At 41.5% G+C, this 24,656-nt stretch overlaps 1 protein-coding gene across 4 annotated transcripts in view; it reads left to right on the top strand.

Moving 5' to 3' along the window:
• The window catches only part of MAP9 (microtubule associated protein 9), a 170,442-nt gene extending 147,500 nt beyond the window's left edge, over nucleotides 1–22,942 (top strand). For 2 of the 4 annotated variants that reach the window (XM_073605579.1, XM_073605587.1), the window contains exons 10-14: nucleotides 9,655–9,744; nucleotides 14,914–15,075; nucleotides 15,566–15,711; nucleotides 18,033–18,165; nucleotides 21,512–22,940. In XM_073605579.1, the coding sequence (XP_073461680.1) occupies nucleotides 9,655–9,744; nucleotides 14,914–15,075; nucleotides 15,566–15,711; nucleotides 18,033–18,165; nucleotides 21,512–21,649 (669 nt within the window). In that variant the 3' untranslated portion in view covers nucleotides 21,650–22,940. Of the gene's footprint in view, nucleotides 1–9,654; nucleotides 9,745–14,913; nucleotides 15,076–15,565; nucleotides 15,712–18,032; nucleotides 18,166–21,511 lie in introns of all 4 variants that reach the window. The other 2 variants (XM_073605597.1, XM_073605604.1) reach the window with 2 other exon arrangements.
• Nucleotides 22,943–24,656: the final 1,714 nt, after the last annotated feature.

The following is a 24,656-nucleotide window of genomic DNA, read 5'->3' as shown; positions in this document are numbered from 1 at the left end:
AACAGATTGGCCAAGGTAATTCATAAAATAGTGCATAGAGACCAATCCGGGTTTATTGCCACGAGATCCACGGCCCAAAATATAAGAAGACTATTCCTGAACTTACAGCTCCCAGTGGACAACACAGGCAATAGAGCAATTTTTTCGCTGGACGCAGCTAAGGCTTTCGACAGTGTCGAGTGGCCTTATCTGTGGAAAACATTACAAAATATGGGATTGGGAGATACCTTTATTCGATGGATACAGCTTTTGTATGCTGCTCCCACGGCCAGAATACGGATTAATGGGGAACTTTCAGAACCCTTTCCTTTGTTTAGAGGCACCAGACAGGGGTGCCCACTGTCGCCCCTGCTGTTTGCCTTGGCCCTGGAACCTCTGGGAGCAAAAATCAGAGGAGACTCTAGAATAGCGGGATTCCAAAGAGGTATGAATAAAGATGTAGTGTCCATGTACGCAGATGATACCCTGCTCTACCTAGGAGACACAAAAGACTCATTAGAAACGGTTATGTCCCTCATCAAGGACTTCGGGGAGTTATCGGGCTTCTCCATTAACTGGGACAAGTCGGTGCTGATGCCGCTTGACCCCCTGAACATTCCATTACCACTAGGTGCAGAGATGATACAACAAGTAGGCTCATTCCGCTATCTAGGGATCCAGGTGACCCCTAACCCAGCCACTTATGTTGAACAGAACCTAACACCCTTATTAACCAAATTCCGCGAAAAAAGCAGGGCCTGGTGTAAACTGCCCCTGTCTGTTGTTGGTAGAATTAACCTTATTAAAATGGTCTGGGCACCACAACTACTTTATATTTTTAACAATTCCCCAGTTTGGATACCAAAAAAATGGTTTGATAAATTAGAGACCCAATTCAGAGAGTTCATATGGAGAAAAAAAATAGCGAGGATAAAATTATCAACGTTACAATACGGCAAAGAGGAGGGAGGACTTGCAGTCCCTCATCCTAGGATGTATTATCTCGCCTCCCAACTACAACAACTAGGAGGATGGGGCCTGCTGGACCCGAAAGACCCAATCCGTAAACTTGTAGTGCTGGAAGACAATAACTATTCAGCACTGACAGGTTTGGAGGCGGGATTCTTACACTTAGACCCGGAAGCTCCTACAGTTAAATTATTAAACTCACTTTGGGCCTATGTCAAAAAACTAATGGGCATCACGGGCTTTCTGTCCAGCACGCCTCTCTGGCGAAATAGACAACTGAAAGAAATACAAAAACTAAAAGACTTCAAGGGTTGGGAGGACGCAGGCATCAAATATATCTCACAGTTATACCAGGGCAACACTCTCAAATCATTTCAACAGATCCACACAGAGTTTGGAATCCCACATAATAATTTTTATAAATACCTCCAATTGCGACATGCCTTACAAACCCAGAATAGAAATGCTAGAATCCAACCGACAGAACATCCGATTATACAGGATGTATTTATGGATGAAGTTAAAAAGGGCATGATATCTAGATGTTATAATACACTTATAGCACGAATACAAGACCCCTCTAGATTACCATCCAGACAGCGGTGGGAGGAAGATATAGGAGCAATAGATGGAGACACCTGGGAGATATGCCTTATGAATGCCCCCTTGGTGTCACTTTCTGCATCACAGAAACTTTCACATCTTTACCTTCTACATAGGGCGTACAGAACCCCTCTTCAACTCTATAAGTGGGGAATTAGAGATTCACCCCTGTGCCCAAAATGTGAACGGGATCATGGAAATCTACTCCACATGATCTGGAAATGCCCCAAGCTATTCAGATATTGGAAGGAAGTACTGGACACGATTTCAGAATTATATATGGTATCTCTTGAGAGAACTCCGGTGGTCTGTATACTGGGGGGAATAGACGAAGAGTTTGCACCTCCACCTACACGTATAGCGCTTCTTCGTTTACTATACATAGCAAAGAAATTAATTGCCCAGTGGTGGATTACCCCGCGAGTTCCCACCAGGGGGCAATGGATAGACAGCATGAATAGGATCCTAATAAGAGAAAAAATAACCTACCAACGTAGAAAGGCTCCACAAAAATTCCTCTCCATATGGCAGGCGTGGTTGGACGTTCCTGGTTTGGCCCCGCATCAACTAGTTAGGGATAGGTTACTCTTGGGTTGATGTAGACTTGACTACTGTATAGTAACTATGCGCATGCAAGGAAACGTGAAATTTAAAAAAAAAAAAAAAAAAAGACAGCCCTTGGGGAATATGAAACAGTATGTATGATGAGGTACTGCATGGCAAGGCTTTACTCTGTTTTGTTTCTATCCCTTTTTTTCTGTTTTTCCCTTCTTTTTTATTTCCTTACTTTAAAGATGAATATAATATTGAACTAAACATAACGAATCAAGTTAAGGTTGTCGGAATTATAATACAGTAAGAGTTGATTCTGATATTGCTGTTGAATGAACAACAGGTTCACTATTTTTATACTCTAATATGATTGGAAATCATTAAGCGCTCAGCATATAAGGGTACTATTATTATAGCTGGCATTTGCTTAAATCTGTACCTTGTATGGAGTCATACTCCCTGCGAAATATATTGTGTGTTAGACCTATTATAATTAAAAGACATAAGTAAGACAGGTGATGCTCCTGGTAGCCTATCATTGGAACAGTCTACAATAATCTAAGGTAGTTGATAACTGCTCCTGTGACATGCTTTATGAGAATCCCGAAATTTGTACATGCCATATACGAGTATCTGTATGCTACCTGTATTTGTTTCTTTATGTAAAATAAAAACCTTTCTGACTAAAAAAAAAAAAGAAAGAGTAATGTATGCAATACCTTTATTCAGCAAAGTGCAGCGCAAGGCAATCCACTGCCCGGCCAGCAATTTCACTTTATGAGATGTCTGTGTGACATCTCAATAAAGTTTGTTTAAAAAAAAAAAGGAAACCATGTGATGCCCAGCATCAGTGCATCATCGATGCACAACATCAGTGCATCATCGATGCACAACATCAGTGCATCATCTTTGCACTGATCTTGGTTGGATTGCACCACACACCACGTTGCAATGCAGTGGCTGGTCTGAATGAGCCCTAACATTGTCTGTTTTACTACTTCATCCAGAATGCAGACAGCCCAAGACAGGAGGTGTGTTACTGAAAAACCAAGTAAAATAAGGGGGGGGGGAGAATGTTGTAGCCATCACATCTAGGGATCGATAAGCTGCAATATAGTACAGTTTAAAATAAATACACGTTTCTGGAAGCTCAAATATTTTTTAGAGGGCATATTGCATAATGAGCTTCAAGGAGCTGTTAAAACAAGTCTGACAAACTAGTCAATATTGAGGGCAGGATGGAAAAGCTTGTTAATTTTGTAGAGACCTAAAACAAGGATGAAGAGGATGCCCTAGAAAGGCAATATCCCTAAACACACAACTCAAAATAGCATTCATTTAAAACAAAGATAATTATCAGGAGATTTAGTAGACCAGACTGTGTGGACTGCACAGAGATAACCCAAAACGCATGTAAAGTGAATAATGATATTTATTTAGATAGATAAATAAGAAAATACAAACAGTGCACAACCAACCCACCAACAACAACAATATATACAGCAAGGGGCAGTACCAGAATCACAGATGTCAGCCAGGCCAGGGTCATACACGGCAGGTCAGCAGGACAAGGGATATTCCAGAAGCGTAAACGTTAGCCAAGCCAAGGTCATACACAGGAAGATCAGTAAATGAGGGACAGGGAACCAACAGGACAGAGAGGGGATGAATCGGGCTGAAGGGTACAGGAACACAGAACGGACCGGGTCAGGATAAGCTCGGGAACAAGGTCGGATGCAGGCTCAGGATCGGTTAACAGGCAAACAAGGTCAGGGCTCAAGGAGAGAGATACCAAGGCAAGCATGTGAGGGCTTGCCGGATATTTATGGGACTGACAATAATTGTCTTCATGTAACACCTGAGCGCAGGGAGTGTCTGCTCCATACTGCCAGGATCCATCTGCTGGTGAACGTCAGTACTGCGGCCAAAAGATGAAATAACACCAACAGGGAAAGATTCCCCTGACAGTTCCAAACTACCAGGAGACACCTGCTGGTGGACCCCAGTACTGCACGCCAAATGATATATCTTACCAGCGGACGGACCCTTTCCTGACAGTACCCCTCTGGACGCTCCAACTAGAAATAATTGTCCAAAGTTAATGGCCTCACACTGAACAACAGATGAGGGCAAGTCAGACTGGGCATTGGGTACTTCAAAACGGACAGCGGGCACATCACAGCAGACAGCGAGCACATCACAGCAGACAGCGGGCACATCACAGCAGGCTCCGGGTCGTCGAGCTGGGCAGCAGGCTCCGGGTCGTCGAGCTGGGCAGCAGGCTCCGGGTCGTCGAGCTGGGCAGCAGGCTCTGGAACATTAGGCCGAACAGCGAGCACCGTAAGGGCAGGCCGGATCACAGGCACCGGCTCAGCAAGCTGGGTAACGGGCCCCGGCCCAGTGGGCTGGGTAACGGGCCCCGGCTCAGCGAGCTGGACACCGGGCACTGGTTCGGCAAGCCGAATAACGGGTACTGGCCTAACAGGGCGAGTGACGGACTTCGGTTTAGCAGACTGGGTAACGGGCACCGGTTCAGCAGACTGGGTAATGTGCACCGGTTCAGCAGGCTGAGACACGGGCACCGAAACTTCAGGCTGAGACACGGGCACCGAAACTTCAGGCTGAGATACCAATATTACGGCATCAGGCTGGAAGGCGGGCAATGAGACACCAGGCTGGAAGGCAGGTACCAGGATATCAGGCTGGAAGGCGGGCACATCAGACCGGAAAGCAGGCTCATCGGGCTGAACAGCGGGCACATCAGGCTGGAAAGTGGGCACCGAGATATCAGACCGGGCAGCAGGTACTGGAACTTCAGGCTGGGCAGCAGACACAGGCGCTGGCATGGCAGGCAGAACAGCAGGTACTGGCACAACAGGCTGAACAACAGGTACATCGGACTGGACAGTAGTCACTGGAGCGTAAGACTGGAACATGGACACTGGGATTTCAGGCTGAGCAGCAGGCACTGGGACCTCAAACTGGGCAGCGGGCACTGGCATTGGTACAACAGGCTGAGTAGCAGACACTGGCACATCAGGCTGGGCAGCAGACAGGAACACATGAGGCTGGGCAGTGGACAGTGGCACATCAGACCGGAAAGTGGACACATAAAGCTGGAAAGCAGGCACATCGGACTGGAAAGCGGGCACCGAGACATCAGACCAGGCAGCAGGTACTGGAACTTCAGACTGGGCAGCAGACACAGGCGCTGGCACATCAGGCAGAACAGCAGGTGCTGGCATAACAGGTTAAACAACAGGTACATCAGACTGGACAGTAGTCACTGAAGCGTCAGACTGGAACATGGGCACTGGGATGTCAGGCTGAGCAGCAGGCACTGGGACCTCAAACTGGGCAGCGGGCACAGGCATTGGCACAACAGGCTGAGTAGAAGACATTGGCACATCAGGCTGGGCAGCGGACAGGAACACATCAGGCTGGGCAGCAGACAGAGGATCGTCAGACTGGGAAGCGGGCACATCAGACTGAAACACTGGCAGCAAAACTTTAGGCTGGAACATGGACACAAGGTCATCAGACCGGTCAGCAGGCTCTGGGACGTCAGACTGGGTAGCAGGCACGGGGACGTCAGACTGGGTAGCAGGCACGGGGACGTCAGACTGGGTAGCAGGCACGGGGACGTCAGACTGGGTAGCAGGCACGGGGACGTCAGACTGGGTAGCAGGCACGGGGACATCAGACTTAGGTGGGTCATCAGGCTCAACTGACGTGAAGGTAGACTGGTGCAGGTTGGTCAGTGTGGAGGTAGACTGGGTTACTGGCAGAATTGTGTGGGTTGGAAAGAACTTCCGTTTCTTTTTTGGTTTAGCCACTGTAGCTTTGTAGGTAACTGCAGGGCTGTAAGAAAAAGATGTAACTGGGCAAAAGGAAGACCAGGGAATAGTGGCTGGAGGAGGGTTTTGTGGAATTGTTACAGGTGGAAGAGAAGAGGTAGGTGGATTGAAAGCAGGATAGGTGCAGTGAGTAGAGACTGGGTAATAATACTTGGTGGGAAGCTGTGTATACTGGGCTGTAGCTGAGGTTGCCATGGGTGATGGGGAGATAGATTTTTGGGAAGGCAGGTGACTAATGGCAGGGCTGGATTGTTGTGGCTTGGCTAAATACAAGAGATCTGACCACGCCTGTAGCACAGGTTGAACAAAAGTTGGTTCACATACAGCCTGTTTAATCAGAGATTGTACTGAACAAATACAATCAGATAACACCTGCTGGGAACAAGAGGAATAATGTTCATCAAAAAAAAAAAAGTTCATCCTCTAACAGCCATACCAGGGATTCAACTTGGCCACAATTGAAGGGGGGAGAGAAGTCATCACTTCCTTCGGGCAAACATGACAGGGCTGGCTTTGCACATAACTGAATCAAAGGCTGCACATCCTCAAATAACATATGACCCTGATCTACTAGGAAATGAGCCGATCGGATCGTTTCCAGCAGCTGATCACTGGACCAATTTTTTAACGTCTGGCGACAATATTCACTATCCTCTGCCGCCAGCAGAGAGTAATAGACAATTTCATTGAAATCCATTTTTAACGAGCCAAGCAAACCAGGAGGATTCCTCAATGCAGCCACGTCTGGTCAGGGAGGCCTTGGTATACTATCAGGAGAATTAGTAGACCAGACTGTGTGGATTGCACAGAGATAACCCAAAACACATGTAAAGTGAATAATGATATTTATTAAGATAGATGATAAATAAGAAAATACAAACAGTGCACAACCAACCCAAAAAACCCACCAACAACAACAATATATACAGCAAGGGGCAGTACCAGAATCGCAGATGTCAGCCAGGCCAGGGTCATACACGGCAGGTCAGCAGGACAAGGGATATTCCAGAAGCATAAACGTTAGCCAAGCCAAGGTCATACACAGGAAGATCAGTAAATGAGGGACAGGGAACCAACAGGACAGAGAGGGGATGGATCGGGCTGAAGGGTACAGGAACACAGAAGGAACCGGGTCAGGATAAGCTCGGGAACAAGATCGGATGCAGGCTCAGGATCGGTTAACAAGCAAACAAGGTCAGGGCTCAAGGAGAGAGATACTAAGGCAAGCATGTGAGGGCTTGCTGGGTATTTATGGGACTGACAATAATTGTCTTCATGTAACACCTGAGCGCAGGGAGTGTTGTCTGCTCCATACTGCCAGGATCCATCCGCTGGTGGACGTCAGTACTGCGGCCAAAAGATGAAATAACACCAACAGCGAAAGATTCCCCTGACAGTTCCAAACTGCCAGGAGACACCTGCTGGTGGACCCCAGTACTGCACGCCAAATGATATATCTTACCCTTTCCTGACAATAATGAGGGAAAATCTCTCTTAACGAGTCCAAGATTTCAGTAATGTAACAAAAGTTAAAATTGAAAAGCCACACTATTGATTGGATGTCCAGATACAACTTTATTCTGATAAAAGATAAAGCCTCACCAAAATTCCAGATGTGCAAAATTGGTAACGTTTATAACTAAAAAGATTTGGAGCTGTAATTGAAGCCAAATGTGGCTCTACCAAGTGCTGTCAAGGGTTGGAAGAGGGAACATCCCAAAATTGTTTAAAGGGACCAACACTTTTTTTTTTTTTTTTTTTTAGTTCTGGATAGAGTGGGGAAGGATTAAGACTCTTGTCAGGTCTTGAAGATTGTGTTGGAGAGATTCTTTTACTTACTTTACTTACTGTCTGGTAAAGGGGTTGTCCCCAGGAAAAAAGTCTGGGAAAAACTCTCAAACAGCAGCACAGACAGAAGTAGGACGTTAAAAATGGCGAATGCCAAAACTTCTGTTAGCTTTTTATTATTGTCTGCTTTCCTGTTGGAGATTTTCCCTAATTTCCTGCCCGGTAAAGTTTGTCCTCAGAACAGAAAGCCCTGGTTCACACCGGTATTGATTTGAAATTGCGCTAGTTCAGTGCGATTTCAAAGCCGCACATCAGTGCAATTTGCACTGCCGATTTCATTGCGGCTTGAAACTTCATTTAACAGAAGTCTAAACAAGTCGCAATGAAATCTGTAAAAAATTGTGCATGAACCTTTTTCATAATTGCTGCAACATGAGACGCGACGATATGAACGGTTCCATTGCTGACAATGGAATTCCTCCTCATGGCTGTCATTTGGAACTGTCAAATCACATGACAAGTCGCACAGGGGCAAAGTGAGGGAAAATCTCTCTAATGAGACCAAGATTTCAGTAATGTAACAAAAGTTAAAATTGAAAAGACACACTATTGCTTGGATGTCCAGATACAACTTTATTCTGATAAAAGTCCTCAGAGAATCATTTAAAAAAGTAGCCAAAATACAGTATTTCAGGGGTCTGAGAGTGCCCCCTTCATCAGGGCTTGATTGACAACAATTTGAATAAATTAGAAGTGAACTGGACCTTTGATGTATTTATTTTCCAGTGTGATTACAAGCACAGGCCTTGTTAGCAGCTGGTTTGGCAGCCTGGTTTAGAAATGTCTGACTTTTTTGGAATAAAGTTGTATGTGGACCTCTTAGCAGTAATGTGGCACTTCAGTTTCAACTTTTGTTACATTACACTACAGGCCAAGAAGACCATGGAGATCCACATGAATGAATGAGATCAACATGAATGAATGAATAACTTGCATGAATAACATCAATACTTTAAGATTGCAATACCAGTGAAATAACCCAGCTGGTCCAGCTCTATTTTTCCACTTTCCTCAACAAGATAACAAGTAAAACCTAACAGGAGTTCTAACTGTATAACTGATAATAATTTAAATTTAATTTAATTTGTTTTTCCATTGCTTCCATACCCGTACTGAAAGTTTATTGTCATGCCCTCAGATAAGCTAATCTAATTGGTGCCACACATTCACTGATTGCATAAGCAACTATTTTTCACAAAGGGCTATTCTAAGCTTCATGCACACTGGACATTTTTGGACGTTTTTACAGCTGCTTTTATTTTCGCTTCAGTCAGTAAACTCCCCATCATGTTATCCTATGTGTCCATGCACACATAGGCTGTTGTCAGCAGTTTTTGGCTGGGGCGTTTTTTGACTTTAAAAAAAAAAAACAAAACTAGTGGGCTCTGAGAGGAGTTTTTAGCTGTAAAAAGTAAATGCGCTAACGTAAAAAAAAAATGCTGATAAATGCTCAAAAACACAGCTCCCCAGCATTTTTGGACGTTTTTGGCGTTTTTGATCCATTAAAAAAAAAAAGATAAAGCAGAAAAACGCTAAAAAACGTTGGAGAAATTTGAAAAACTCACTGCAAAGCTACTGGTGTTTTTATAACGTTATTTTAACGTCTAGTGTGAATGAGGCCTATAAATAATGTTTGTTTTGTTTGTTAGCATTTTCTACTGGTGAAATTATTCAAAATAGTTTAATTAAAGTATTCTTAGGATTATGGTGCTACAATCTCATTTTCTTTTATTTTGCAACATCACATTTTACACCTCTAGAAAATAACTGATTAATATTTAGAAACAAGTAGATGAATATCTGCTGAGCGTGTCTATTAAATCCAACTGCATTTTTTGCATTGCAGAACTGGCTGGAAAAGAAGAAAATGTTTCTTCAAGAAGGTCATAAAATGAAAATGGCTGAAGAGGAAGAAAAGAAAGAAAAACTAAAGCTGGTAAATGTGCATGTCAAATTGCTGTTCTTAGATGTATGTAACCTGTATGTCACTATCTTACAGTACAATATGTGATTTGCTGTAAATTTCTGTAACTGATTTGATATGTTTACAAAGATGTTGTGCTTGTTTCCACTCCCTTTCTCCATACCCTGTAATTGCTTTTGTTTCAGTCATTGTACATTCCTGCAGCCAGTCAACCCATCCTACCTCTATGTGAGCTGAATAAACAGCTTTAAACTCACTAAAGGTATCTTTATAAAGACTGAATGTGGTAATTTGACTGAAATCAACCCAATGCATAAGCTATGCAAGGCTTAAAACTTTGGAGTCTGTGAATAATTGGTTATGCTTATATACATTTTTTTTTAACTTATTTTGTAAATTGTGACTCACCAAATAAAAGTTGTTCACCACAATGTCACTATTTTCCAGACAGGCAATAAGTACATTTACAGTAAGCGCATTTACAAATACGTAATTACTGTTCAATGAAAAGTGCTTAGTTTGGTGCTACAAGCTTGGGATATGAACAGTATTATTTTATGTGGTCATCATATGTTCATTGTGCCCATTATAAATTGTTGATATATCATGGTGTTACTTATATCTTAGGAAACTATTCACCTATTAAATGATCCTTTGTATGTCTGAAATTTTGCATACATTATTTAGCACACATTGTAGGCTGGAAATACAGCATTGGGTTTTTTGTAATGTTTCCTTACATTATGAAGCACTGCACAATCAACTGAGATTTCCAAGCCCGGTCGACCGTTTTTTGTTTTTCTTTTAAATATGGTATTCTTTATAACAGAGACTTTTGCAACACGTTTTTAATCATTAACCACTTCTGCCCACCGTGGATATACATCGCTACTTTGATGTTAAATACCATTGTTATGGCAGCAGATAGCTGCCATAACCCTGGTATTTTTATTCACGGTGAGCGGTCCACTTTAAGGTAAATTTGGTCTCTGCAGCGGATTCGCCGGGAGATCACTTTTATCACCACCGTTTACCGGAACCATTGGTAGCGGCGGAGACGATCCGATCCTTTCCCCTGGAAATGAAGTCGAGTGAGGGAATGATGACCCCCACTCGACTCTTTGCCATTGGATGACAGAAGCGATGTCAAACGTTACTTCCGTCCAATGGTCTTAACCGCTTTAGTCCCGGAAGGATTTACCCCCTTCCTGACCAGAGCTTTTTTTTGCAATTCGGCACTGCGTCGCTTTAGCTGACAATTGCGCAGTCGTGCGATGCTGTACCGAAACAATATTGATGTCCTTTTTTTGCAACAAATAGAGCTTTCTTTTGGTGGTATTTGATCACCTCTGCGGTTTTGATTTTTTGCGCTATAAACAAAAAAAGAGACAATTTTGAAAAAAGCTATATTTTCTACTTTTTGATATAATAAATATGCCCCAAAAATATATATAAAAAAAAATGTTTTTTTCAGTTTAGGCCAATATGTATTCTTCTACATATTTTTGGTAAAAAAAAAAAAATCGCAATAAGCGTATATTGATTGGTTTGTGCAAAAGTTATAGCTTCTACAAAATAGGGGATTGATTTATGGCATTTTTATTATAATTTATTTTTTTTACTAGTAATGGTGGCGATTTTATCGGGACTGCTACATTATGGCGGACACATCGGACACCTTTGACACTGTTTTGGGACCATTGTCATTTATACAATGATCAGTGCTATAAATAGCCACTGATTACTGTATAAATGACACTGGCAGGGAAGGGGTTAAACACTAGGTGGCGATCAAGGGGTTAAGTGTGTCCTAGGAAGTGATTCTAACTGTGGGGGGGTGGGCTACCACTGACATGACGGCGATCACTGCTCCCGATGACAGGGAGCAGTGGATCCCTGTCATGTCACTAGGCAGAACAGGAAAATGCCTTGTTTACATAGGCATCTCCCCATTCTGCCTCTCCGTCTCAAGATCGCGAGTAAGCATGCGCGCCCGCAAGGCTGCAAATTCAGAGGGACGTACAGTTACGCCCATTTGTCTGTACGTTCCATTCTGACGACGTATTTGTGTGTGCGGTAGTCGGCAAGCGGTTAAAGGGACAATTTTTTTTATTGAAAAAAAGACATAAGTCGTGCCCGTAAATGGTGTTCAAACCACACATGTGAGGTATCGCTGCGATCGATAGAGCGAGAGCAATAATTCTAGCAAAAGATCTCCTCTTTAACTCAAAGCAAAACTGGTAACGTATACATTTTCAAACCTCGCCTATGGAGATTTTTAAGGGTCAAAGTTTGTTGCCATTCCACGAACGGGCGCAATTTTGAAGCATAACATGTTGGGTATCAATTTACTCGGCGTAACTGTATCTTTCAGAATATAGAAAACAATTGGGCTAATTTTACTGATTTCTTATTCAAAAAAGTGTATTTTTTCCAAAAAAATTATGTTTGTAAGACTGTGCAAATACGGTGTGACATAAAGTATTGCAACTTTATTATACTAATATATATAATGTTTGGGGGGTTCTAAGCAATTTTCTAGCAAAAACAAAATGATTTTAACTTAAACAATAGGCTTGGTCCTAAAGAACCCTGGGAAATCTATTTTGTAAGATTTAGGATGTATCCTTGATAGTGAAAAAAGTTCAAATCAGGTTGGGAGAGGGCTAATGGAATGAGATGTTCCTAGGGGAAAGCCGACTGTTTCCAGTTCAAATTCATGGGGTCTCAAATCGATCAGCACATTGTGCAAAAGTACTGTTCACACTGAGGATGTGACCATTGATGGAGCTGTAGAAATGCAACCAAGATGGAGCTTTGTATTTTACGCTATCTTTTAGTAGGATAAGATGAGTAAAGCAGCCGTTTCACGTCTAAAAAGCGAAAGGCATCTGGAACATCAAATGCCCAGAAACTGAGAGCCTTGCATAAATACTTTGACTCCGAGAATGCTCAAACCTCTATACAGGCCACAACCAATATGGTGCCTCTTCTCCATACCTCTTTATGACATGCCTAACCCAAAGAATGGAAGGAGGCCACCAGCCAATCATGAGACTCCACTTATTTGAGGTCAGCTCTGTCTGACAGTTCTACACCCTGAGCCTGTTCCACCTTCCTTCTGAAGCTGACACCTCAGCCTCTAGCTCCTCAGTGGCTTTACCACTATTACCTGATGAGGAAGCTGCTTTGTTTTATCTGTTTTTAAAATGTATAGGCTATTTTTCTTTTACCACAAGGAAAGCTAGTAATCCAGAAAAACAAATATCGCTATACTGAAGTCCCAGATATGGTTGAGCGAGAAATTAAAAATGTCGTACAGGACAACCCATCCTCAGACGCCTCCCTTCTAACAGTATGGGAAACTCATAAGTGCTATATAAGAAGAATCCTAGAACAGGGCTCCAGACCTAAATCAATCAAGGCTAAAAAGGTCTCTGACCTCTTGTCCCACATCCATAAGATAGAAACCTTTTGTAGTAAAATCTTAGCACAATCTGCAGTGACTAAATTACATCTATGGTCACAACTAAACAGTAAATTCCTATTTAAAGCTCAGCTCTGGGATACCTTTAAACAAACAATAAATCTTTAATGTCAGACCAAGGATTGCAACTATGATCTTCCTTTTCTCCTTAGCCTTTCTATGCCACAAAGACAAATAATATCCTCATTTATGATGTCCTCAGTACCCGCCGTTCGATCACATCTCCTTAGTCTATGTGTTCGGGCAAAGAGTAGTGCTACTAATAATTTCACGTCATCTCTGCTCGACCCCAAAAAAAAAAAAAAACATACATCCTATCGTGCATTGCAAAGTTAGTGAGTGGAGTGGTGAGGCTAAGAAGACGATTTGAGCAGAGCTGGTATAGAGTGGGCAGAGCAGGTTAGAGTTTTGAAAAGACATGCAAGAAGTTCCTGCTCAGATTACTACCACCCACTGTTCCTTGGAAGATAAGAAAGGAGCTTCTCATGTAATTGTTGTTTCTGAGCCTCTATACAGTAATGCCCTATACACACGGTCGGACATTGATCGGACATTCCGACAACAAAATCCATGGATTTTTTCCGACGGATGTTGGCTCAGACTTGTCTTGCATACACACGGTCACACAAAGTTATTGGAAAATCCGATCATTCTGAACGCGGTGACATAAAACATGTACGTCGGGACTATAAACGGGGCAGTAACCAATAGCTTTCGTCTCTTAATTTATTCTGAGCATGTGTGGCACTTTGTGCATCAGATTTGTGTACACACGATCGGAATTTCTGATTTTGTTGTCAGAAAATTTTATAGCAAGCTCTCAAACTTTGTGTGTCGGAAATTCCGATGGAAAATGTGTGATGGAGCCCACACACGGTTGGAATTTCCGACAACAAAGGTCCTATCACACATTTTCCGTCGGAAAATCCGACCGTGTGTACAGGGCATTACTGTAATTAAGGATCTGAAAAGCAGGATGCTCAGGTAAATGGATAATAGAGTTTTTGCTTTTTTTTGTACACTTGTGCCAATTGTAGTGCTGGAGATTTTGAGTTTAAAGCTCAGCAATCAAGGACCAAGAGGTCCATCTATAATAATTAAAACAAACCTGGTAGAGGCTTAGCCAGAGCCCTGAGGGAGATACAACTTCAATTGTTCATCCCACAAATTGGCAATGGTTCTATGGGAAACAAACCCAAATATATTTTGCATTCATTACAAACTGCTTTATAACCTATCCTCTGTGACGGGTTCGCAGACAACCACTCCTGTTTCACAGGACATTTACCAATATCTGACTTTTCAAGGCATCGCTTGTGTAGACCCCATTTACAGTTTTATATTTTATTACCACTTGTGTTGATTTTTATTTTTGGCCCACTTTAACCACTTGGTCCCCATTCTATAGCCGAAAGACGGCTGCAGCGGGGGCTTAAAATGCCAGAAGGGTGTCCATGTACATCCTTCCGTTCTTGCGCTGCCGGAGCACACCTTGGTGCATGTAGGCGGCGTACTCTGTGATCGCCGACTCCTTGGGACTCTCAGCCAATCACAGCTGATCGCGGAAGTAAAGAAAATCTGTTTAGTAGAAATCCCATCCACTATAACTGAATACCCCACAGTAATATACTAAAATGCCAGAGGGCCAGTTGTGCAGCTGTTACAGTAAACCACAAATAATATTGTGTTTGCAGCAGAATAACATGAAGAAAGAAGAGGCCATGGCTGCTTTTATGGCCTGGAAATCAGAAAAGAAAAAGTATATTAAAGAAATTCGAACAAAGCAAAAACTGGAAGAAAAGAAAAATTTAGAAGAACTTCAAGATATTGCATGCAGAAAACAGGATTGCAGAAAGGTACCAAAAGTATACTGGTTCTTGTTTATTAAAATATATATGATATTTATATTAAATATATTATAATGATCTTGATAATAGGAGTACCAGTTTGAGCCACTCTGCCCCACACATACAGCCAATAAATACAGGATATTGCCCTAGTAATCTTAATTGCCACTATGAATTCTGTGGGCAAAGGGTGGGGGGGTCAATGTAGGATTTCTTCTATATAAAACCCACCTCCGGCCAAGTCACCCATGTTCTCTGTGAAGGTGTTTTTCTGTGCATGTATGTATACTATATCCAGGCTGTGTACATGTTTCAGTAGGAATGCAGGTGTACTCAACACTTAGTGAATACCTTCACTGAGGTTAGCAGGTTCTGCCCTTATGCCAGTAAAGTGGGAAGGTTTGCTGCCTCTTCCTCTATTCCTGCCTAGAAACTATCAAGTAAAAAGTGGTCAACCAGGTTATGCCAGCCTTGTGAATAACACAGAAATGTTTTCTAGGCTTTTGAAAAGTGGAAAGAGTCAAAGGAAGATCATTTGAAAGAAAAAGCTTTTAAAGAAAAGAATCTTGAAATGGAAAAAAAGTTGAAGGAGCAAAATATGATCTCGGAGAAAAAGAGCAACAGCATGACTGCTTTTAAAACATGGTAAGAGTACTTACTGTATGGTAATCACTTACTAATAAGTGAGTTACAGTACACAGCTGTGTTTTTCCATGCAGTGTTAGCATCAGGTCTGGTGTATAGAACTTGAGGGATCTGGAATTCGTTACCATGTCAAGAGTGTTTATCTCATGTATAAAATTCCAAAATATTCTTAGCTTTTAACGGTTTACTCCAGGCAAGCATGAAAAGCTGACATTTTAATAGGCATAGGGGACACAGCTTACCCGCATGGTGCCTCAGATATTCATCCAAGCATCAGTAGGCTGTCCTACCCTGTAAATCCCTATAGTTGTCAGCAACCTAACCTCCTGGGTCTCCCTGTATCTGAGCCTGAAAGCATGTAGGCTTAGGAGTCCCAAGTTCCTGTCCTGGCTGACATACAGTATGTTATATATATATATATATATATATATATATATATATATATATATATATATATACAGTGGGGACAGAAAGTATTCAGACCCCCTTAAATTTTTCACTCTTTGTTATATTGCAGCCATTTGCTAAAATGATTTAAGCTCATTGTTTTTCCTCATTAATGTACACACAGCACCCCATATTGACAGAAAAACACAGAATTGTTGACATTTTTGCAGATTTATTAAAAAAGAAAAACTGAAATATCAAATGGTCCTAAGTATTCAGACCCTTTGCTGTGACACTCATATTTAACTCAGGTGCTGTCCATTTCTTCTGATCATCCCTGAGATGGTTCTACACCTTCATTTGAGTCCAGCTATGTTTGATTATACTGATTGGACTTGATTAGGAAAGCCACACACCTGTCTATATAAGACCTTACAGCTCACAGTGCATGTTAGAGCAAATGAGAATCATGAGGTCAAAAGGAACTGCCTGAAGAGCTCAGAGACAGAATTATGGCAAGGCACAGATCTGGCCAAGGTTGCAAAAAAATTCTGCTGCACTTAAGGTTCCTAAGAGCACAGTGGCCTCCATAATTCTTAAATGGAAGATGTTTGGGAGGACCAGAACCCTTCCTAGAGCTGGCCATCGGCCAAAATAAGCTATAGGGGGAGAGGAGCCTTGGTGACAGAGGTAAAGAAGAACCCAAAGATCACTGTGGCTGAGCTCCAGAGATGCAGTCGGGAGATCTGAGAAAGTTGTAGTAAGTCAACCATCACTACAGCCCTCCACCAGTCAGGGCTTTATGGCAGAGTGGCCCAACGGAAGCCTCTCCTCAGTGCAAGACACATGAAAGCCCGCATGGAGTTTGCAAAAAAAAACACCTGAAGGACTCCAAGATGAGAAATAAGATTCTCTGGTCTGGTGAGACCAAGATAGAACTTTTTGGCCTTAATTCTAAGCGGTACGTGTGAAAAACCAGGCACTGCTCATCACCTGTCCAATACAGTCCCAACAGTGAAGCATGGTGGTGGCAGCTTCATGCTGTGAGGGTGTTTTTCAGCTGCAGGGACAGGACGACTGGTTGCAATCGAGGGAAAGATGAATGCGGCCAAGTACAGGGATATCCTGGACGAAAACCTTCTCCAGAGTACTCAGGACCTCAGACTGGGCTGAAGGTTTACCTTCCAACAAGACAATGACCCTAAGCACACAGCTAAAATAACAAAGGAGTGGCTTCACAACAACTCCGTGACTGTTCTTGAATGGCCTAGCCAGAGCCCTGACTTAAACCCAATTGAGCATCTCTGGAGAGACCTAAAAATGGCTGTCCACCAACGTGTACCATTCAGCCTGACAGAACTGGAGAGGATTTGTAAGGAGGAATGGCAGAGGATCCCCAGATCCAGGTATGAAAAACTTGTTGCATCTTTCCCAAAAAGACTCATGGCTGTATTAGATCAAAAGGGTGCTTCTACTAAATACTGAGCAAAGGGTCTGAATACTTAGGACCATGTGATATTTCAGTTTTTCTTTTTTAATAAATCTGCAAAAATGTCAACAATTCTGTGTTTTTCTGTCGATATGGGGTGCTGTGTGTACATTAATGAGGTAAAAAAATGAACTTAAATGATTTTAGCAAATGGCTGCAATATAACAAAGAGTGAAAAATGTAAGCGGGTCTGAATACTTTCCGTCCCCACTGTATATATCCATTCAGACTGCATTCCCCTGGGACAGCCCACTTTAATTAGGCCTTAGGCATATTCAGAAAGAATGATGGGTTATTTTTTTAAAATAGGTAATCCGATTTAACTTTTCTAAGCAAACCCATATTCTTAATTATAAATGTTACATTAGCCGTTGTAGTATTGTAGTTGCTATTGTACAAGATTATGGAAGGATGTGAGACAACTTTGCTAATGTGCTAATTGTAGGAATGAAAGAAAAGAACTTGTGCTGAAGGAAAAGAAAAAAGAAAAAAAGAATGAGAAACTAAAAGTGGAGAAAATAATATCAGAGAAAAAAGAGAAGGAGCAAAGGGCTTTAGACCTATATGAGGAATGGCTGGTAAGTAGTATGATGTCAACAAAACATGTTTTATTCACGTATATATCATACCTAAAATTTATAGTATTTTTTCCATTTATCCAAGTGTTCAAAGTGGAACTGGAATTACATGAATTATTTTCAGCATCACTCCCCCCCCCCCTTCCAGGAGGGGGGGAAAGCACATATATGCAGTACCAATCCAAAACCTTTGTTCCTTTCACAAGCTTCTCTTTTTCCTTTTTAGAATGGTACATTTTGGCCAAACATTTGTTTGCACCTGAGTATCTCAATTTTATGAGCTTGTTGGACATTCCATTCCAAAGCCATGTGCATTATTATATAGTTGCCCTTTCTTTGTGGCTATATAAGCCTCAAACCTTCTGGGAAGGCTTGCCACAAGATTTTAGAGTGTATTGGTGGGTTTTTGTGCTTATTCTACCAAAAGAGAATTTGTTATATCAAGTGGTGTTAGACAAGATCTGACTCACAATCAGCATTCCAGTTCCTCACAAAGGTTTTTAATAGGACCGAGGTCCTGGCTCTGTGCAGGCCCCTCATTTTCCTCCACACCAGCCTCATTTAACCATGTCTTTATGGACATTGCTTTGTGCACATGGGCTCAGCGATTCTGGAACAGAAAAGGGTCTTCCCGAATCTATTGGCACAAGGTTGGAGGTACACAATTTTCCAAAAATATCTTTGTGCTGTAGCATCACAGTATCCATCAGTGTAAACACCTGACCTTAATAATTTGTAAGGTTGTTCACATACAGTACTTTTTGGCCATATAGTGTATATAACCTGGTTCGTGATACCCCCTTGCTAGTTTTATTATTATTTTTTTTTTTTTTTTAAGTTTATACTATTTAACCACTTGACGGTCGGAAGCTTTTACCCCCTTCATGACTAGGACATTTTTTGCTCTTCAGCACTATGCTACATTAACTGGCAATTATGCAGTCATGCAGCACTATACGAAAATTTTATTCATATATTGTTTTTTACACAAATAGAGCTTTGTTTTGGTAGTATTTGATCACCACTGGATTTTTTTTTTTTTGCTATATAAATGAACAAATATAGAAAATTTGTAAAAAAAACATGCTTTTCTTAGTTTCTGTTCTCAGATTTTGCAAACAATCTTATTTAATACATTAAGGCCAAAATGTATTCTGCTACATTTCTTTGGTAAAAATAACCCAAATCAGGGTATATTATTTAGTCTGCATGAAAGTTATAGAGTCTACAAACTATGGTGTTTATATATTACAACATTGATCAATCCTTATGTATTGACTGAGGTCCTAAAATGTCAGGACAGTGCCCCCCAAATGATCCCTTTTTTTGGACAGTAGACAGTTCAAGGTATTTAGTAAGGTGCATGGCGAGTTTTTTGAAGTTGTAATTGAAGAAATTAAATAAAATATGTTTTTTTTTTTTTCTCTTTTTTTTTTTTTTTTTTTTTACTTACTGTTATCAGTGCAGTACAGTCTCATCATTTGACTGGTGTGGCAGTGATCAGGGATACTGATGAGCTGTTGACAGTATGTAAAAAAAAAAAAAAAAATTGTAATTTTTTTATTCCACTTTAACAACCCTATTTTTTCTTTTCTTTTTCTTTTTTAACATTTTTGTCATTTTTGCTTTTTGTTTTTTACATTCATAAAAGTAGTTCAGTGACACTGTACTACTCTGGGGTGTTATCAGGGATTTTTTTATTTACACTGCTATTGCTTGTAACAGTGATGATCAGTTATAAGCAATAGTTAACTGTCATGTTTGGCTGTCTATTACTGACAGCATGCTTACTGTTGACATGCTGTGACTGGCTACAACTAATCAGATGGTACACAGTGCTGTGATTGGCCCAGGTACCATGTGATAGCTGTGGGCCAATCACAGCATCACAGTACAGCCATGAATGGAAGCCATTCATGACTGTTTTGACATTAAAATAATGTGATCGCTATGACCAATCGTAGCGAGTGCCGTGGGCATGCTGGTGCACTTGTGCTAAGCGACATACCAGTTAAAGCTGAGTTCCACTCAAAAATGGAACTTCCGCTTTAAGTACTCATGACCCCCTGACATGCCACATTTGGCATGTCATTTTTTTTTTTTTGGGGGGGGGGGGGGGGGAGCGGGTACCTAGTTTTCACAGATACCCAGCTCCCACTATCTCTCCTAGCGCCACAGCACTGGAAGGAAGTTCACCTCTCCCCCCTCCCTCGCTGCAATCTTCTGGGACATGTCACAGGTCCCAGAAGATTGCCCGGCCATATATGATGCGTAGCACGGCTCGCGCATGCGCAGTGTGCTCCCAGCTGTGAACCCACACTTGAAATGCCGGAGCCGCAGGGAGGAGGGGGAGAGGAGCGAGGCTTTGAGCAGCCACATCGCTGGACCGTGGAACAGGTGAGTATTTGTTTATTAAAATGTAGCAGCTACACATTGGTAGCTGCTGACTTTTAAATGGGTGGAACTCCACTTTAAACGGCAACTCTATATCTGTTTTTACTAGCGATATACAGATTTTTTAATACGTAAAGTAAACTTCCATCTTTAAATTTTACATAGATATATTTTACATAGATAAGCTTATAATAAGGCCTACCTATAGGTAGTGTAAATATCTCCTAAATGTGCACAGTTTAGGAGATATTTACTGTACATGCGGCCAGTGAAATCACTGCTGCATGCGCGCTGAAGGAACGGCCACCCATGCCATTTCTTCAGAACCCTGTGCCGTGACCGGTGGCTCCTGAGCACATGCACGGGAGTGACGTCATTGTGGCTCCGGACAGTCACAGAGCTGGAGTCCGAGAACCAAGGCGGGTGAAGATGGAAGCTGTCTCGAGCGATGACGTTGCATCGCTGGAAGGCTTCGTTTTGAGGGAAGTTTCACATAATGTGCTAGTATGCGATGCATACTAGCACATTATGCCTTTGCCTTGCAGGTAAGGGAAAAAAAAAAGTGCAGTGGTTTACAACCACTTTAATACATGGCAATGATTCCCCAAGCACTATTGTTCGCTAAATACAGATGTGAAAAAAAAAATCTTTAATGATGAAGCTGCACATCATCTTTTATTTTTAAGTGCCATTTCCATGCTTACATAATTATTTACCTTTGACACACATTGGCGCTGCCCCAGCTCTGTGGGTTTCTACATAAAATGGCCACAGGCTATCAGTAGAATTAACTGCAAGTGATTTCATATGCAAAGTCTTGGAATTTGTGTAACAAATTTATTCCACAACTTAATTGGATGTCAGAAGTATAAATAAATTCCAGCCAGGGTGATTCAACAAGAAGTAACTCTTAACAATGCAATAACCGTTTACTAATGTGTCGTTATAACAGGAGAAAAAAGAGCAACAAGAAAAGATTAAAAAGGAGCAAAAGAAGCAGAGAAAGCGGCAAGTGATTTTAGACGCTGACCCCCCTTCTCCCCCTCCTCCATGGAGTCCTCCGGGAAGAACTATTCCAGCAGGCAGATGACTGTGGTCTCAATTCTCTCCATTCTACAAACAGAAATAGCAATATTTTTTAACATTTCACAATATGTGTGCATTCTTGTTTTGGTTTTAAACATTTAAATGTCTTGTGCTGTAAAATATCGCTTCCTGTTCAGTGTAATCTGTGATTGGAAATCCTACAACTCTCCAGCTGTAGAGACGATTGGTCTGCCAGATTTGGCAAGTTCTTTTATTTCCACAACAGTTCTATTATCACTGTCCTAAGTGTTTGCAGTCTTACCGTATTGCCCAATAAATATTGTAACTTGGGACAATTTTAAACCAGTGAACCATTTTTAAAGGAAATGCTGGGGACTCCCTTAGCACTGGTCAGCGGTGCTTGTCCTGCATCTGTACAGCATTAAAACATTACTGTACAACATTTCACGTTTATTAACTTTTAAATTTTCGCAGAAAGTCAGCATGGCACCTGTTTTCGCCTGCTTTGTTTTTCCATTTTGCATACAAAACATAAAAGCAGACAAGTGCTTAATCTCCTTCCAGCTCTGACTGGTATGTGCCCTACAGAGTGGGACCTGTACCACACCATTCTGCCTAGGTTTTCCCAGTTAATAATCTTTAAAGGGACACTAGAGTTGGGTATCAAAATTATAGCTCAGTATTTTACAAAAATCTCCCCTATTACATTCACATTTGGAGTCTAACTTCAGGACTGCCACTTTTACACATGGCATCTAATATTTTTTCCTCTTGTGATTTTTCATTTGCTTGTCTTATGTGACAGTTAAAACAACACATGCTTAAAACATTAAGTCACATTTTTCAATAAAAAACAAAAATACAATAACACATTTCTGGTATATTGAAAACTTTCTGTGGCTCAATTTAGAGGCTTTATATAGCAGTGCTGGAATAGGTGACACTTCTAGCTTAACCACTTGCCAACCAAGCCGCCGTCGCATGGCGGCAGGTTGACACGTTCCAGCAAATCACAGGTGTACGTCGGCCCCTTCAAGGAGCCATAGCAGGCGCATGCGCCCGCTGTATGGCAGGTGACCCCATGCGCGTGGCCAGCGGCCGCGATATTTGCCGGCCACCCGTGATCGCTGGAACGAGAGCCAAAATGGGGATCTGTTAGGGTTCTGACAGGAGGGTTAGAGAGAGGGATCTCCTGTTCCTAGTGATCAGGAACAGCGATCTCTCTCCTCCTCCAGTCAGTCCAGCCCCCATACAGTTAGAAACACTCCCCGGGAGCACACTTAACCCCTTGATCGCCCGCTAGTGTTAACCCCTTCCCTGCCACTGATATTTATACAGTAATCAGTGGCTATTTTTAGCTCTGATTGCTGTACAAATGTCAATGGTCCCAAAAAAGTGTCCGATCTGTCCGCCACAATGTCGCAGTCCCGCTAAAAATTGCAGATCGCCACCATTACTAGTAAAAAATAAATAAATAATAAAAATGCCATAAATATGTCCCCTGTTTTGTGGACGCTATAAGTATTGTGCAAACCAATCAATATATGCTTATTGCGATTTCTTTTTTAACCAAAAATATGTAGAAGAATACATATTGGCTTAAACTGGTGAAGACATTTTTTTTGTTTGTTTCGTTTTTTGGGGATATTTATTATAGCAAAAAGTACAAAATACGTTTGTTTGTTTTTTTCAAAATTGTCGCTCTTTTTTTGTTTATAGAGCAAAAAATGTAAACCGCAAAAGAAAGCACTTTGTGGGGAAAAAGGACAATTTTGTTTGGGTACAGTGTCCCATGACCACGCAATTGTTAGTTAAAGCGACGCAGTGCCGTATCACAAAAAATGGCCTGGTCATTTAAAGGGGAAAATCTTCTGTTCTGTAAGTGGTTAACCACTTAAGGACCAGGCCTATTTTTCAAACTTGTTGTTTACAAGTTAAAATCATTTTTTTGCTCGAAAATTACTTAACCCCCAAACATTATATATTTTTTTTTCTAACACCCTAAAGAATAAAATGGCATTGCAATACTTTCTGTCACACCGTATTTGAGCAGCCATCCTACAAGCGCACTTTTTTTTTGTAAAAAAAAAATACACTTTTTTTAATTAAAAAAGAAGACAACAGTAAAGTTAGCCTAATTTTTTTTATATTGTGAAAGATGTTACGCCGAGTAAATTGATACCCAACATGTCACCCTTCAAAATTGTGCCTGCTCATGGCATGGTGACAAACTTTTATCCGTAAAAATCTCCATAGGCGACGTTTAAAAAATTCTACAGGTTGCATGTTTTGAGTTACAGAACATCGTTACGGCTCTAACGATCGCAGTGAGCCTCACATGTGTGGTTTGAACACCATTTTCATATGATAAAACTGATCTCACGGTGAATCCGCCGCTGAGACCACTTTTATCTGAAAGCAGACCGACCGCTGAAGAAGTGGACACCGGGGTTATGGCAGCTAGCTGCTGCCATAACAACGATATCCTATTTCAAAGTGCCGCCGTATAATGATGGCGCGTGGTCCGTAAGTGGTGAACTGCTTCAGCCCCGGAAGATTTGGCTGCTGAATGACCAGGCTATTTTTTGCGATTCGCCACTGCGTCGCTATAACTGACAAGTGCACAGTCGTGTGGTGCTGCACCCAAACAAAAATGATGTCCTTTTTTCCCCACAAATAGAGCTTTCCTATGGTGGCATTTGATCATCTCTGCGGTTTTTATCTTTTGCGCTATAAACAAAAAAGCGTCAATTTTGAAAAAAACACAATATTTTAGTTTTTGCTATAATAAATATCCCCATTTTTTTTTAAAAAAAAGCTAATATTTTTCTCAGTTTAGGCCGATATGTATTCTTCTACATATTTTTGGTAATAAAATTCGCAATAAGCATATATTGATTGGTTTGCACAAAACTTATAGCGTCTACAAAATAGGGGATAGATTTATAGCATTTTTATTATTTTTTTTTTTACTAGTAATGGCGTCGATCTGCGATTTTTATCGTGACTGCGACATTATGGCGGCGGACACATCAGACACTTTTGACACA

Source organism: Aquarana catesbeiana, linkage group LG01 (genome assembly GCF_042186555.1).
Source record: "Aquarana catesbeiana isolate 2022-GZ linkage group LG01, ASM4218655v1, whole genome shotgun sequence".
NCBI classification, from domain to species: Eukaryota; Metazoa; Chordata; class Amphibia; order Anura; family Ranidae; genus Aquarana; species Aquarana catesbeiana.
The sequence above is the reverse complement of the archived record's forward strand: the minus strand, read 5'-3'. Positions and strand labels throughout refer to the sequence as shown.